Source organism: Choristoneura fumiferana, chromosome 2 (genome assembly GCF_025370935.1).
Source record: "Choristoneura fumiferana chromosome 2, NRCan_CFum_1, whole genome shotgun sequence".
Classification (NCBI taxonomy): domain Eukaryota; kingdom Metazoa; phylum Arthropoda; class Insecta; order Lepidoptera; family Tortricidae; genus Choristoneura; species Choristoneura fumiferana.
In genome coordinates, this window is record NC_133473.1 from 15,820,416 (window position 1) to 15,838,032 (window position 17,617).

Consider the following 17,617-nt stretch of genomic DNA (forward strand, 5'->3'; position numbering starts at 1 on the left):
TTTTAAGTAAATATTGTACACTCGAAATGGGTAACCATTAGAACTTAACAATTGTAATATTTTAATACCATCTATGTAACACGGCTAAAACAATAAAGTTAATTCTATTCTATTCTATTCTACACGAAAAGCAGACATTATTTGTCGTCGACACGACAGCTTCGGGATCTCGTTTACCAAATAAAACGCGAGGTCGCTGTTAGTGGACTGTATTTCTTCTCTCGTTTCGATCGCAGCAAAAGATCGAAAATCCGGTGTCAAAAGCCAAGTCGTCGTTTTCGCAGGTTCGGTGTCCAATAAGATTGCCAAAGGTCGCAGGTTCGTGAGGGGTTCGGGGTCCGGGGTAGTATCTGGTCGTTTGGCTCGCTTGGATCTTTTCGAATTTGGCTCGCGGATGACTAGTCGATGACTGGAATACGCTAGGAGGGAGGCCGTCGTATTTATACCCGCGCGGCGGGACGACGGCTTCCCTCCGATTGGCGATAATTCAGGCGGTCTGATTGGTCGCTGGGTTTCAGAAACCGCACTGAATTATCGCCAATTTCGCTATGACACTATGGATTTTCGATCGCTGTCGGGTTTAATAATCAACTTAACATATACAAATCGACTTAATCTAATTAGAATCGCTGTGCCCTAGCCCATTCTTGTCGCAAATATCGCTTTTATTAATCGGTATGGGCTAGGGTCGCAAATAACTACAAAAAATCAATTTTATTTACAAAACTTAACCTAATTAGACCTAATTAAACCTAATTAAACCTAATTAAATACTTTATTTACATGTCATTCTTAAAAGATCTGTCGACGCGTGGCTATCCGCAACATTATTAATGACCTTGTTGCCTCTACTGCCGGTGGTCTAGTGGTGTTGTTTGCGGATGACACAACAGTAGTAGTGAGCGCTAGCAGTTATTTGCAGCTCGAAGACGGGATAGGTGTGTTGAAAGTCTATGGTTTCTGTGTCGTAGCAACGGTTTTTTCGTTTGTAGACAGTGTCACTTAATGAAAATATAGTCTTACAGAATGCACTGATTTACAGAGTTTTCTTTAATATAGGAGGCAGAGTTCATCTGATTAGTAATACATTAATAGGTTATGGGCCCAGAATTGACGAACACCTCCGCTTATGTACTGAACCGGACAGGTACATCGAGAGTCGAGGGTAAAAGCCCATACGAGGTTTAGTTTGGAAAAGAACCAAACAAAGAACATTTACGTGTAATAGGGAGCAGATGTTTCGTGCAAGTCCCTAAACAGATGCGTAAAAAAATGGATAAGAAAGCCATTAAAGCGTTCCTTATAGGATATGATGAGGAATACTATCGTGTATAGATTACCGACGGCAAGAAAAGGCGTCTGGCTCGATCGCGAGATGTAATTTTTGAGGAGTCAGTTAGTAATACATTAATAAGGTGACGTGTGCAATCAGCTGCGGGAGTGGTTTGCTGCAAATGGGCTTATTATGAACGTCACAAAGCCCAACGTGGTGATGTTTAAGACCAGGAACCATGTTGAGACTTCTCATGTTCAAAGTCCACTACCGCTGTGCAGTACGAGCAAGTTTCTGGGATTTGAAATTGACACTGGATTAACATGGAAAGAGCATGTGGACAAGCTTTGTGAAAAATTGTGCAGTACTGTCTTTGCCTTACGAAAGCATTCTTATTTCCGGGTAAGCCTTAATCGAAATTTATCATGCTCATTTTCATTCACTTTTGTCGTATGGCAGGCCAGCATCTTGTGGTGAAATTCGACAAACTCCGACAGTGATTAAATTCCAGAAGCGAGCTCTGCGCACAATAGCTGGTTTAAGGCCTAGGGACTCTTGCAGGGACCAATTTAAGAAATTGGGATATTGCCGCATTATTCGTAGTACGTTACGATATTATTATAAATTTTGAACATGAAACTACCGTGAGACTCACTCATATTAAATATAATGACCCGGATAACTCACGTCTTAAATCGAGTTTAGCTCGACATGTTTCGGGCTAATCCGTAGCCCTTCGTCTTCGGAGCAACGCGACTCAGCGGCTGCTGCAACACGCGCACTGCGCGCCGCCGCTCTGCTCGCGCGACTACCCGACGAAACTGACACCGGCACACAACTACCCGCGTTTTCATCATCATTACAACTGTCAAATGTAGGGTAGCACACAACACTAACAATAGCAATAGCAATGGGTACAACTGGAGGCAGTGCAACCGTGTGGTGAACGTGTCGACTCGTCAAAGACCGGTGGGAGCTGAGAGGGTTCCGGTATATTTACCGTTTATAAAAGGGGTGACGGATAAAATCGGACACTTGTTACGCCGAAGATATAGCATCAAGTCGATTTTCCGTCCTCATATGCAGCTCAGACAGTTGGTACGTTCGCCGAAGGATAAGGAGCCCCTGAGTGGCCCCGGGGTATATATGATTCCCTGTGCCTGTGGCAAGAGCTATATTGGAGAGACTGGACGAAACGTTTCCACAAGGGTATCGGAGCACATACGTAGTATGAGGAAACAGGACGACAAGGGGTCTGCTGTGGCCGAGCACTCAATGAACTCGGATTCGACGCACTATATCAGATTTGATAAGGTATCTGTACTTGCGAGAGAGAAATTTTTAATTCCGCGGAAAGTGCGTGAAGCCATCGAGATTAGTCGTCGGCCGAATTTCAACGGGGATTGTGGTTGGACGGTACCTCCGAGTTGGAAAACGGTGTTAAATACTCGTGCTGCGTCATCGGTGTGTGTGAACGTACCTTTACAGAGCGATATTGTTAGTGTTGTGTGCTACCCTACATTTGACAGTTGTAATGATGATGAAAACGCGGGTAGTTGTGTGCCGGTGTCAGTTTCGTCGGGTAGTCGCGCGAGCAGAGCGGCGGCGCGCAGTGCGCGTGTTGCAGCAGCCGCTGAGTCGCGTTGCTCCGAAGACGAAGGGCTACGGATTAGCCCGAAACATGTCGAGCTAAACTCGATTTAAGACGTGAGTTATCCGGGTCATTATATTTAATATGATATTATTATATTTGTTAGGGATAACCTTTTTTCATACTTTATGTAGAAATTAGTCTATGGCTGATTTCAAATGAAGAGTTTTTGTTTTTCTTACTTGTGTCAATGTCTTTTGCAAATATACATGTCGGTTACTTTTAAAATATAATCTTTTTCATTTAATGACTGGGTAAAGACTATTACAGCCTTTACAATATTTACACGCCAAAATATTAATTCCTTTAAACGTGTCAATATCCCAGGCAGAATAACTCGACAGAACCGGCGACTGCAAGCAGTGCCGCGGCGGTTGGCGCTGCTTGATAAAAAAAAACCCGCGCGTCTTGGGCCCTAGGCTTCATGAACGGCTACCCGCGGACTTAAAAATGAATGTTGGGATAAGACATGAGACATTTGGACGCACATTAAAAAAACTTCTTTTGGACAAGTCATTGTAAGTACTCTTTAAAAGAGTACAGTGGAATTTTATGTTGACATTTGCATTTCATTTTTATTTTTATTTCATTTTTTTATGTAAGTACCTTGTTTCTGTACTCTTGTTTTGTTCGGTTGAAAATTTTCACAGTTTTGTGAACAAATTTTTAATTTTATATTTAATTTTATTGCCTTGACATTTTAGTAATTTTATTATTTGTTTAATTTATTGTTCATATAGGTACGTATTTCATAAATTTGACATAGATTCATATTCCTGTTTTTACCTTTAATTATTATTATTATTTAATTTTACCCTAATTTGACATTGTGAATTCTATTTACTTATATTTTTTGTATACATTAGACGATCCTTTTGTGTTATAATTACCTGACATGTGTTTATAATGTATTTTTCATCACACTTACTCGTAAACAGTGTCGAAACATGCAGGCTACCTTGGTTGCAACCCCCCAAATAAAACCCTCGGCCTTAATGTGCTTGTCATGAAACCCGTGGTCGGTAAATGAGTCATTGCCCGTACAAATTTTCTTGTCATGAAGCCCAAGGTCGGTAAATGAGTCAGTGCCCGTAGCCCGCAGGCCGCACCGTAGGCCGCAGCCTAAGGTATCGCCAATATTTGGAATATATTCGCCATTTCGCCAATATTTCTTCGACTTCGGGCTTCTAATAGACTCTCGTTCGTAATTCCTTATTAACCGCCCTTAAATAAGTATATATATATATAAGTATAGAAGTAATAAATAAATCTATCTATCTATCTAATCAGGATCGGTATCGGTATTATACGGGCCGGGAAAGAGTGTCACCCGTCACAAACGCTACACACTATTTACTATAGCAACACACAAGCATGCAATGACCACGGGTGACACTATTTACGGCCACGGATAATACTGGTATGGAAATACCGACCTGATATTTCGTGTACACGCCCCAAGCAGCTTAGATCCTAAATGCCCCGCAATACTTTATTTTTTTTATCTACACCCATATAGTAAATCCTCAATTATGCGTTTAAAAACCATAGGTAATGACCAGCATTACGACATTGGATTCTATTATGAACACAGCTTTATCGTAATGCAGCAGCAGGTAGTCGCGAGCGTAACTCGTGGGGCAGACATACCTACCTAGTTCTCGTTAATGCAGGTCATTCTCAATGGTTCTTGAACACATGATAGAGGATTTAATATATGGATATAGATAAAATATTGTATGCAATTGTACGTAATTAGGCCTTAAAACACTCATGTGACCCCATTATGAAACACGGCTACGCCTCGTTTCATAAACCCACACTCATGTTTTAAGGACCCCTATTACGATACAGTTGCATAAAATAGTATGAACTCTGAATTTTTGACCTGTTTTGACCTTTACTTTTATCTTCTATCTCACAGTGTAAGCTTCTTGACACGCCCATACAAACTGGTGTTAAACTGACAAGTTTCTATGGGCGGGCGTGTACACGAAATATCAAGTCGGTATTTCCATGTCGGTATTGTACGGCGACTTTGTTGTGTCACTGTCACTGTCAGTCAGTCAGTCGAGTCAAGTCGATGCGATACTTTAGCTTTTATTACCTACGTAAATTAATTAAAATTTTGTAAATCAGTCTACCCACACGATTTCTTATTTTATTGTTTACTAAATTGATTTATATTATTTTAATCTAACTTACCAATTAGCTCGGAAATCGTGTGTTTCCAATGAAACAGGCATATAATATGGTGTGAAGTTGAATTTGTTTACGTTATTAGTTATGTAAAATAATAAAATAAGATGTGTTCTTACTCGGTTTTGTCTTTCTTTAGTAAATGGCGGTTATGGATTAGACCGCTACTGATAGCTCTGTACGTAATACTTATTATTGTATTGGTGCCAATTTTGATAGCTCACTCCATTAGCAATGGATTCAGTAGTTTGGACCAGGTATCTTTGGTGGGAGGTGGCTTTGTTCTCCTGGCTCTTCCGATCTCAATATGGCAGATAATTCAACATGTAGTACACTACACAAAGCCTTCTCTACAGAAGCATATTATAAGGTGAGTCTTAAATGTAAGTATAATAATTAATAACTATATACAGGATGTTTATGTCAAAGGTTCAGTGATTCCTTTCACAAAAAATTCTAGTCCTTGTTGTAGAGAATAAATGGGTAGAGAATATGCTTCAATATTGTGATTGAATAGAGCATCAATTTTAATTTGCTTAATAGCAATTACCTAATTATGTTGCAATCACATTTTTGAGATATTAGTTTTTGTGTTTGTTTAAAATGTTTACTTTGATCATATCACATATCATTTAATTTTTCCTCAGAATACTATGGATGGTCCCAATATATGCTCTAAATGCATGGCTAGGTTTAGAGTTTCCAGAACAATCCATCTATATGGATTCCCTGAGAGAATGTTATGAAGCTTATGTCATTTATAACTTCATGAAGTACTTACTGAACTATCTCAATGAGGACCAGGACTTGGAAGCTGTGTTGGAGACAAAGCCACAGGTTTATCACATATTTCCGCTGTGCTGTCTCACTCCTTGGGAAATGGGAAGGTAAAATACTGTTTAATTTTTTATAATACTAACTTTATCCCATGACAAAGCTTATGAGGAAAACTTTATTGTTGATGATTAATGCAATGAGTGTGTGTTAAAAACTATTCATGAATTTTTTACTCAAAAACAAGTGAAAAACATTTTTGAATTGTTTACAGTGAATTTGTCCATAACTGCAAACATGGCATCCTCCAATACACAGTGGTGCGACCAGTCACAACTGTCATCTCCATGATTTGTGAACTGTGTGGTGTGTATGGTGAGAGTGACTTCAATCCTAGAATGGCCTTCCCATACATGATAGCTATAAACAACTTATCGCAGTTTGTGGCCATGTACTGCCTTGTTCTCTTCTACCGGGCCAACAGAGTGGAACTTAAGCCTATGAAGCCAATTGGAAAGTTTTTGTGCATAAAAGCTGTGGTGTTCTTCTCTTTCTTGTAAGTTTTATTTTTATTTTCAATAACAGTGAAATAAAGTTTTTTTCTGGTTTTGAGTGGCTCTTAAATATGCCTTCATATTTTACCTGGAAGCTATAATAGATCATGGGGACCTAGTGAAAAAGGGGTTAATTCTGCAGAAGTTGAACAGCTGATTTCGACTTAAACCTCTTTACACATAAAATAGAAAATAGCTATGTAATTTCTGCAGACTTAACCCCCTTTTCACTAGGGTCCCATTACTATTTAGCTAATTGTGACAAATTATTAATTAATTGTTTTTTACAGCCAAGGTGTTATTATTAATATTTTGGTATTCTGTGGAGTTATATCAACAATATTTATAACACCAAACAATCCAGGAGATCCTAAAATTATATCATCACAACTTCAGGTAAATAACCATGTAAACTTTGGTAAAGCTTGGACCTAAAATATCAGATGATTCTTTATTAATGTAATTCAGACAATGTAGAAGACATACATATTCATCTAATTTTATTCCATCAATTTGTTACTCACCTTGCATGTGTGATATTCTCATAATTCATGTACTAAATTAATTAAAAAAAAACTTGGTCACATTTGACACTACTCATATCATTCAATTGTATGTATTAGACAAAACTTAAAAAAATGAGAACATATCTAGTCTAGTTATGTTTTTAATAGATTTTCATCACACTTGCTCAATGGCCTCAATTTTTCCTGAGGAAGTTATGACTTTAGTTTTAAAAAGTAAGTAGATACGTCATTTCAGACTAAAGTCAGCCAACGTTTTATCTACATCTTTAAAACTTAGATAAAACCCAATTTTACACCATAATTTTTTTTCCATGCATCATGAAACATCATTATTTTTATATTTTAAATTTATATCAAATTGTTTTGCAATCATTTTAGTAAATATTTTTTTGCATGTTGGAATAGTTAGCTTAGCATTATCTATGGTAGACGGCTCGAAAAAAGTGACAATCTACTACGCAATTCGAAAATAGAAGTTCGTATAATTTTGCTGATGCAAAATATATTTAATTTAGTACGAGAGTGAGAGGGACGGTACGATGCGAACTTCGATTTTAGAATTTTGTTGTAGCCCCCTGTATTGGCGGGTAGCCATTATTTTATTCAGTTTTTTTCTTAGCGTCTTCCTTTTGCCGAGCTGTGAAGTGTTGTATCATTGTGTGTATCACGGGCTGTAAGGGGATTACAGACTCGAGTCATTAAGAGCTAATAGACGCGCGTTAGTATTACCCTTCTTACGCCCCTTAATGCACAATGTACTATTGTTGCGAAATCCCTTGTTTTTACGTATCCAAAGAAAGCCTTGTAAAGTGACGGCGACATCTTTGTTGTGGTTGTCCATGCTGATTCTTTTATCAATGTTTAAATTAGTGATTGCTTGTCTCCAGGACTTCCTGATCTGCATCGAGATGTTCCTAGCGGCGATCGCGCACCACTACAGCTTCTCGTATAAACCTTTCGTGTCGCGACACGAGCACGAGTCGTCGCCGTCGTGCCTCGGCTCGTTCCTTGCCATGTGGGACGTGTCCGATGTCAAACGGGACATATCCGAGCACCTCGGCGTTGTTGGTACGTTACTATAGCTATACTCCGTGCCGGCTTTAGAGGGGACGACGGACGACCGGGGCGGCTGCCTAAGGCGCCTTAGCGCTGCGCGCAAAAGCTCAATTTAACCGCTTAATTTGGAAACTACCTATTTTTATCGATTTAAAGGAATACTGGTGTTTGATAACTATATCCTCCTATATAGTAATGAATGCGAATGCAAATGCAGCATCATCATTATCCCAACCTATATACGTCCCACTGCTGGGCACAGGCCTCCTCTCAGAACTTATTTATATATTCCAGCTCTTTCTTTCACATTTCACGAATGACTTCCATCTTTTTCTTAACCTAACTAAAGAAAGAGATGGAATATGTTCGTGACGTAATAAAGATCAAGTTTCTTGTTTCAAACGGATGTTCGGCGTTCAACCTCCAGTGTTGTATTTGTATATTTATAAGCTCCTTGGTCACGACGTGCATCTAGATGGCCATGCCGAAACGTGAAAAATCCGGCCAAGAGCGTGTCGGACACGCCCAAGATAGGGTTCCGTAGCCATTACGAAAAAAAATTATAAAACAATTAAAACACTTACTACAGTCTTATAATCTATTACCAGAAAAAGAGCGTATCTTCACGGCACTTACGTCCTTTTCTTGAGAAGCGCAGTTTTTCGGCAATAACTCAAAAACGGTATATCCGATTATGATGAAACCAATTTTCGTAGAAAGTTTTTATTAAGCGTTACCTTTCCATATTTTTCGGATATTTTTGGACAAACGGTTTACAAGATAGAGGGGGGGGGGGGGGACGACACAATGTTTGCTACTTTGGGAGCGATTATTTCCGGAAATCTTCACTTAATCAAAAAAGTTTTTGAGAAACCTTACTATCTTTTCAAAAGAGCTGTCGAACTATGTGCCAAACGTTGATGCGAGTTAAAAGAAAATTCTGTGTGTCTGTCTGAGGCACCGTAGCTCTTAAACGAGTGGACCGATTTGAATGCGGCTTTTTTTATTTTTAAAGCTGGTTTTCTAGCGATGGATCTTAGACATGTTTTATCAAAATCGGTTCAGTCGTTTCAAGATCATTAGCTCTTTTGTTCGCTGCGGTAGGAATCTTAGACGCATAATGGGTATTTACTTTACTTTCAAACATTTTTGGGACCTAAAATTTGAAACACCCATGTATGCTATATAACTTTGCAAAATTATGGAATTCTCGGCCTGATGCTGCAGCCAGGATATCCAGAACACTAATAGTTACACTCTTGATACAACTATAGCAGATGTATCGTGTTTGGATTCTTTTTGATCAGTATTTTGTTTGTGGTATTAAGGTTCTTTTGGTGAAAGCAGCGGCGGTGATAGAAAAAGACGTGTTCTCTCAATCTTGGTTTAATTTCAACTAACTCGTACGTAAAGCATTCGACATACCGGCCACCAAAACGAATAGTTTTTAATTAAATTTTACAATTTTCAATATATTAACATGCAATTAATTATTCAAACAATGGGCACAGTATGTATCGGAGTATATTATTACGATTTAAATTCACAATCTCAAAGTTAGTACCACGTAAATTTTTAATATCATGCATCACACTTTAAGTCATATTCGTTCCACCATTCGGCTTCTTTATTGTATATCTTTAGGAAGCAGTATTATTTTAGATAAAGGCCTTTTCAGTTCATGGTTTCCTTTGCATTGCACAGTGACTACTCTTACAAGACTGTCTGCTCCAGGATGAAGGTGTTTTATTCTTCCTAGCAGCCATTTTGTTGGAGGCATAAGCTCGTCTTTTATTATCACTACATCTCCAATAGAGGGCGAAGGAACTGTCACTTGCCATTTATATCGCTGTTGTAGTGTATTGAGATATTCGGTTTGCCATCTATGCCAAAAATCCTGTGTCATCTTCTGTATGAGCTGCCATCGTGTTAGAAGGCCAACTTGTTTATGCTCGTATGTTGCATCAGGGACACCTATTAAGGGTTCACCCACTAAAAAATGCCCAGGTGTCAATGGCAGTACTGTTGTGTTGTCCATAAGACACAGAGGACGGGAATTAAGGCACGCCTCTATCTGTGCCAGTAAAGTAGCCATTTCTTCGTATGTGAGTTTGGTATCTTTATTCACTCTGGCCAAGTGTTTCTTCGCCGACTGTACCCCGGCTTCCCATAAACCTCCGTGTGATGGCATTTTTGGGGGTATGAAATGCCAAGTAGTTCCATCATTGGCCAACAGTTCTGCTACTTCTTGTGCTACATTATTTTTTCCACTAAGAAATAAGTCTTTAAGGTCTTTTGCAGCTCCAACGAAGTTAGTACCGTTATCACTCCACAGATGTTGGCAATGGCCTCTGCGCGCCACAAACCTTCTAAAGGCCGCTATAAATGCCTGGGAAGTCAAGTCTGTCACGGCTTCCAAATGTATTGCACGGGTCGACATACATACAAACAAGCATATATATCCTTTTGTCGCCTGGTGACCACGACCTTTAGATGTTCTGATTGCTATTGGACCAGCGTAATCAACTCCGCTGTTTAAAAATGCTCGATGCTGATTAACTCTGACTGATGGTAACTGGCCCATGAATTGGTGTTTAACTTTAGCCTTATCCACAAGACAAGTTCTGCAATTATGGATACATTTTCTGATAGCTGATTTAAGCCCAATAACCCAGTACTTGCTTCGTATATACGTCATCATTAATTGATTCCAACCATGAAGAGTCTTCGTATGGGCTTCATTGATGATTAATTTAGTTAAATACTGATTGCCAGGAATAATGAGTGGATGTTTAGTACTTTCAGATATTGAAGCATTATGAAGTCGTCCTTTCACTCTTAGCAGCCCTTTCTCATCCAAGAATGGTGAAAGTGTGATAAGAGAACTTCTTTTCTTGACTTGTCCCTTTTTCTTTAGTTCTTCAATTTCTTGTCCGTAAACTAAATTTTGGTAAAATCGTATGCATTCTTCTTCTACTTTATCCAGTTCATTAGGTGTTAAGTGTCTTTCTCTCGTTTTATTGTCTTTTTTCAGCATTCTCCTACAATATGCCAAAACTCGTTTCATTCTTGACATAGTCGAAAACCTTTCCCAGATCGGTTTTTCTTCCAAAACTAAATTATGTGTACATTTCAGTTCCAATTCAGTCTGTGGTATGTCCGTGCTCTCATATATTATTTCTTGCTTCAGCCAGACGGGTCCATTCCACCAAATATTACATGCCTCTAGGTCGCTTGCTCTAATGCCTCTAGTAGCGATATCTGCTGGGTTGTCGGCTGATTGAACATGTCTCCACTGATTATTATCTATCACTCGTGTGATTTCTGCCGTCCTGTTCGCCACAAATGTTCGCCAACGATTGGGTGTTGATTGCAACCACGATAACACGACCATCGAATCAGTCCAAACAAATATTTTATTTTTATGAATTCCTAAAAGCTCTGCAACATCATGGATAAGCTCTGCTAGCAATGCTGCAGCACACAGTTCTAGCTTAGGGACTGATATTTGTTTCAGCGGTGCAACCTTTGTTCTGGATGCTATCATCGTCACGTGTACTCCATCATTGTTAACTACTCTGAGGTAAGTGACGGCTGCATATGCTTGGGTTGATGCATCCGCGAAACCATGTAGTTGCACATCTTCATTTGGGCTTCGTGTTGTTTTTAACCATCGTGGAATCTTAATGTTTCGTAAGTATATCAGTTCATCTCTATAAGCTATCCATTCTTCGCACAAATTTGACGGTAGCTCATCATCCCATTCTAAGTTGCAAAGCCACAACTTCTGGATCAATACTTTAGCGATGACGACTACTGGTGATAGCCATCCGAACGGGTCGAATAGCCGAGCCACGTCTGACAGAATGGATCTCTTCGAAATCGGCCTCTTCATTTTAGGTAAGTCAACTGTTGTTACAAATGCATCATCCTTCCTGTTCCATGTCAATCCGAGAATCCTTATTATTTTATCTAGCTTTATATCTATAGCATCTTTGGTAGTACCTTCTTGTTTTAAAAATTCTAGAACTTCTTCGGAGTTACTCGACCACTTTTGCATTTGAAAACCTCCCTTCTTCAATATTTGTCTGATTTCATCACACATTTTCTTCGTTTTCTTTATGTTTTCGTCTCCCACCATTAAGTCATCCATATAAAATGAGTTTTTAATGATCGGCGCTGTATCAGGATAGTCTTTTGCTTCATCATCGGCCAGTTGATTTAAGGTACGCACTGCTAAATAAGGTGCTGCAGCCGTACCAAAAGTTACAGTTGTGAGATTGTAACTGCTGAGTTCTTCGTTAGGATTATCGCGCCATACGATGCGTTGCAAATGTGTATGCTCTTTTGTCATCTTAATCATCCTGTACATTTTTACGATGTCACCCACCACGCATATTTTATGTTGTCGCCAAGTCACAATCAAACTCCGGAGATCTGGTTGCAAGACGGGTCCAACCATCATGGTGTCGTTTAGCGAATGACCATTCGAGCCCTTTGCAGACGCATCATAGACCACTCGAACTTTGCTAGTGTCTTTGTCCTCGCGAATCACAGCTAGGTGAGGTAAGTATACTGATTTGCTACATTCTTGAGGTTCTGACTTTTTTAAGTGACCCATTTCTTTGTATTCATCGATCACTTTTGTGTATTCAGTTTTTAACTTCTCTGATTTCTCAAACTTGTTCTCTAAATGCATAAATCTTTTGATAGCTTGTAGCTTCGTCTCTCCGCACAGCTTTACAGTTTCTTCTATGTTTTGTCTTAACGGTAGGTGTACTATATATCTCCCCTCTTCATCTCTTGTAGTTGTATTTGTATAAATTTTCTCACAATTTTCTTCTTCTTTTGTCAATATCTTCTTCTTTTTGTACACATCAGTTTCGATTTCCCAGAATCTTCTTAATAAATCATTGTCTTCTGTCACCATACTAGTTACATGCAGTGCAATTACATTGTGTTCTTCGTTCTTGTTTTCTTTCTCTATTTGACCTGACAATATCCACCCCAAACTTGATTTCTGTGCAACAATACCATCTGTCAATTTGACCAGCCCATCTTCAATAATCTTGCAGAATACATCCGCGCCGAGCAAGATGTCAATCTTTCCCGGTGTGTTGTAGGTAGGGTCAGCCAATTGTAATTTTTGGATCTGAGAGCATTCCATCGCAATGTGCTTCGAGGGCAAACGTGTAGATATAGTCTTCAAAACGTAAGCATTCACCCGCATCTCATTTGTTTTAAATCGCGATGAAACTGTGAGGTCAACGATGTGTTTTATTGCTATCTGTGTTCCTTCTCCCACTCCAGAGACTACACCTTTGATATGAGTTCTTGTTAATCCTAATAATTGAACTACTCTCTCTGATATAAATGAAGCCTCTGATCCCTGGTCAATCAAAGCACGAAGTATGTGTGCAGCACCATCACTCGATTTAACTTCTACTTGTGCCGTGGCTAAAAGCACTTGATGACCGGGTTGTTCTTTGGAAAAGTGTGCGGTTACTACTTTTTGTTCTGGTACTGGTTCTGGAGGTATTTGTGCCTCTTGTTCTTGAAGTATGTCTTTCACTTGATGTAGAAGAGAGTGGTGTCTTTTTCTGCAAATTCGGCACGACGTTCTCTGTTTACATTTGAATACGCTGTGAAATGGTATAAGGCAGTTGAAACACAAGCGATTCTTTTTCACGAAATCTTGTCTTTGTTCTACTGGTTGGCTTGTAAATTCTTTGCAGCTGAATATATAATGTTCACCTTTGCAATAGGTACACGAAGGGCGTGGGGTTATGCTGGCATGGAAAGCTCGATTAGGGTTGTCTTCACTATCATCAGCTACGATATGGAAAGTTTTGTGTGTTTGTGTCTTTTCTCTTGAAGTTCCGGTGGCAGGTGCAACTAACTCCAATGTTCGAAATTTGGCTTCAAGAAACTTTTTTAAATCTTTCCATTTAGGCATTTCATCGCAGCTGTCTTTATGTGCATTTTTCTCCCAGTCCAGCAAAGACTCCGAGTCCAATTTTTGTCCCACTAGAAATATAATTACAGGATCCAAGAATCAGTACTCACGCTTAAATTGTTCAAACTATTGAGACATTCGGTCGTCGTGTCTAATAATGTTTTAATTTGGCTTGCGGACTGGTTAATTATTTTCTTTTGTCCAAATAATCTTTTTAACAGAGAATTAACGATCATCTTTTTATTCCCGAATCGACTCCGAAGTAAATCCCACGCTTGTTTATAGTTGCTTTCTGTGATTTGTATATGCCGTAATAATAATTCAGCTTCACCAGATACGCTCGTCTTTAAATAATGTAACTTCTGTACGCTGGTCAATTTAGTGTTGTGTACAAGGGCTGTAAACAGATCTTCATAAGTAGGCCAATCTTCGTACTTTCCCGTAAATGTCGGCAATTGTATTCGTGGTAGATTAACAAATTGACCATTTTGCGATGACATCGAGATATCACAATCCGCTACGGTATTCCTTAAGGCCTCCATTTTCATTAATAGATCAGTTAAATCCGCTTGTAAACACGTGTAAAGGTCTTCGACTTTATAGAAATCTTCATTAAGAAAATACTGCATTGATCCCTTTTGTTCTCGTGGCGTGCACTTAGTGAGGTTATTATGCGCTTGCTTAAATGCATCCCAATACTCGTCAATCGTTTTTAATCTCGTCTTAATATAACCTTCAGTCAGTCTTTGTTTTGGACATTTCTTTATGTTTGTTTGCGCTTTTTGAATCATGCTAGCCATATCTTCTAATAATGATAAATAGCCACTTTGTTCTGCAGTTGTATTTTTTTGACGAAGACTTCAAATCATTAATTAAGTATAGGTACACGTATTTTACTAAAAACACTTCACATTAATAGTCTATATAAGTCCCAGCGTACTTGTATTTGTAGAATCAACAGTCTTAATAACGTTTCATAACAGCTTGTAGACAAGATTTTATTCACTTAATATTTAGCGTAACACTTTAACTGCATGATGATAGTAAACAAGCCGCCTCATTAGCTAAGGAATGCGGGTTCTTTTGTATTCGCCGGCCGGCCGCCTCGCTGCTCCGTTCATCGATCCGGTTCGATTTAGGACCATATGTTTGTGGTATTAAGGTTCTTTTGGTGAAAGCAGCGGCGGTGATAGAAAAAGACGTGTTCTCTCAATCTTGGTTTAATTTCAACTAACTCGTACGTAAAGCATTCGACAATTTGATTCTTAGTTCATTGCTTTGTTCATTGATATGAACCTCCGCAAAGTAACGCCTGATTCAATAAATTAGATTATTTTAATTTAAATAATTTATTGAATCAGGCGTTACTTTGCGGAGGTCCATATCAATGAACTAAAATAATTTCCTTGCTCACCCGCGACCTTACGATAGCTAAGCTTATGCAAAATATGCGTGTTCATGCAGTTCCTCCACCTCCACACTGTAAGAACACACACAAATCACACAAACCCATCTATCACCACCACAACACTACACTGACGCGTTTCGAACTCAACCAGAGCTCATCTTCTTCTTTTTTCTTTTGAAGATGAGCTCTGTGTACGTCACATATTTAGGGGGTCACGTCACATGTTAATTTTCATAGCAATACGTGTGACAAGGGGCGGGGGGGCTAAAAAGCTAAAAATCGGTGTGACATACTTTAAACATGGGCCCCTAGATTCCTGAAGCCGGCGCCGGCTATACCACAGACTTAAGTATCAAGTGAGGTTAATAATAATAATAATAAGACATTTATTTCTGACAGAATCCATAGAGGTTAGTTACAATGAAAATACAAGTGGTGTTAGTAGGTGGTACGATCAAAAATAATCATAATAATATACACGACTGCCCAGCGCCGTCAACCATGATTATACCGATCATGATTAATGTACCGATCGACCGAAACTACATGGGAGCATGGATTATCTCTGTGAAAGAAAGAAAACAATTATTATCAGGTCGGCCACAGAACAATATTTTTTTAGTGTTCTGTGGGTCGGGCAATCTGGATCGATAAATTTATTTATTTAAATATGCGGTCTTACATTACTAACACCCGCCACTTACCACATTCACCTTGAAACATATAATATATGTTATCATTTATACCTTAAAGTAACATGATCATTAATAGAACCAACATCTGTTTGTGCTCACTTATCATTAACGTCGTTATTTTATTTGCATGTATTAACTTATTGCACTTGCACCTGTGTTATCTTTTAACTTATTTAAGTAGACATATTTAATTCTTTATCTGCTTTTGTCATTTGACATTCGTTCACTGCATCATAATTGTGCGTTTCATCGCGGTATCAAGTAGGTACGAAATGTTGCAGTCCGCTTTCCGTCTAATAAACCCGTAGCACGATGAGAAGTTATCCTCAAATTATGTTGCACTTTTACAATTTTACCTATTTCTTACTATGGGAATTGTGTTCGAAATCACCACCTCTTCTCCCCCGAAATCATTGGCATAACAGATGTTCCTTGACATGATTTTGCATCATTTAGGTCATATTTACTCATCATAACTATCTCCCTATTCCCTATACGGACGGTAACTTGGAATTTGAATTCCCTTTTTTTTTTTTCTTCAGCTACTTACATATTTCGCTACAGTATGAACACTGCTTTTTACAGGGAGCTCATTCAGTCGACGGCTGCGTGGTAAATCCATGTACCACATGGCGCGAGGTTATGACGAGAGCTCTCGGCTTGTCAGCGAGCCGACGAGCAGTTCTGCGCCAAACTTGACGGTGGACGAACCATCCATCGACGTCCGACCTTCCACCTACGGTTCCGTCGACACCACAGTGACTGCCTCGGCCTCCGATACCGAACCGCTTCTCGACTCCATGGAACGATCCAACCGCGACCCGAAAGTATGAGACACGTGTACAACTTACAGTATAGATTTAGACAATACTTTACCCACGACTAATGACTGTGTTCCACATCATTTTCATCTCTAACAATGCCGTCAATAAGGACAGTAATTATTCTTTTATTAATAAAGTATGTATAGTTATAAATAGATATGTGGAATACAGACTTTACGAGAGTAAAGTTTCCTAGTTACGCTCTAGTTCTAATGGCTAGTTATTTACATTTACTTATGATTTTCAAATGTTTTTGTTTCCTTTTTTGAATCATTGTACCTATTTAAATAAGTAGGGCTTGAAAAGAGTGTTTACTTATTTAAATGTAGATTTAATTCAATCTACGTATGCTTGATGTACATGATGTCATAATATTATGCATAATTATTGTTTTATATGAATGTAATGGAATATGTAATCACAATAAGTTTTTATAAGAAGTTAAATGAGCTTTACATAAGGTTAGAAAACATTCCTCACCAAAATAAAACTTTCTTTTGTATATTCAATAAATGCTATGAAGCGAATAAATAAACTCTGTAGCCTGCACTTCACGAATGAAATTATTTAAATGTAAATAAAACTATGATCTGCAATATTGACTTGAATATATCTTAAAATATTATGTTATAAAATGTGATATTTACCATCCCCAAAGGTTTGGTATCTCTGTTAAGTTTTAGAAATAAAAATATTTCTT

At 38.6% G+C, this 17,617-nt stretch overlaps 1 protein-coding gene across 1 annotated transcript; it reads left to right on the plus strand.

Annotated features, from left to right (window-relative positions):
- Window positions 1–4,972: 4,972 nt before the first annotated feature.
- Window positions 4,973–17,617, plus strand: LOC141444783 (transmembrane protein 184C). Its single transcript, XM_074110430.1, has 6 exons — window positions 4,973–5,493; window positions 5,771–6,010; window positions 6,172–6,453; window positions 6,742–6,847; window positions 7,866–8,046; window positions 16,679–17,617. The coding sequence occupies exons 1-6, from the start codon at window positions 5,231–5,233 to the stop codon at window positions 16,924–16,926; spliced, it is 1,320 nt and encodes a 439-aa protein (XP_073966531.1). The 5' UTR covers window positions 4,973–5,230; the 3' UTR covers window positions 16,927–17,617.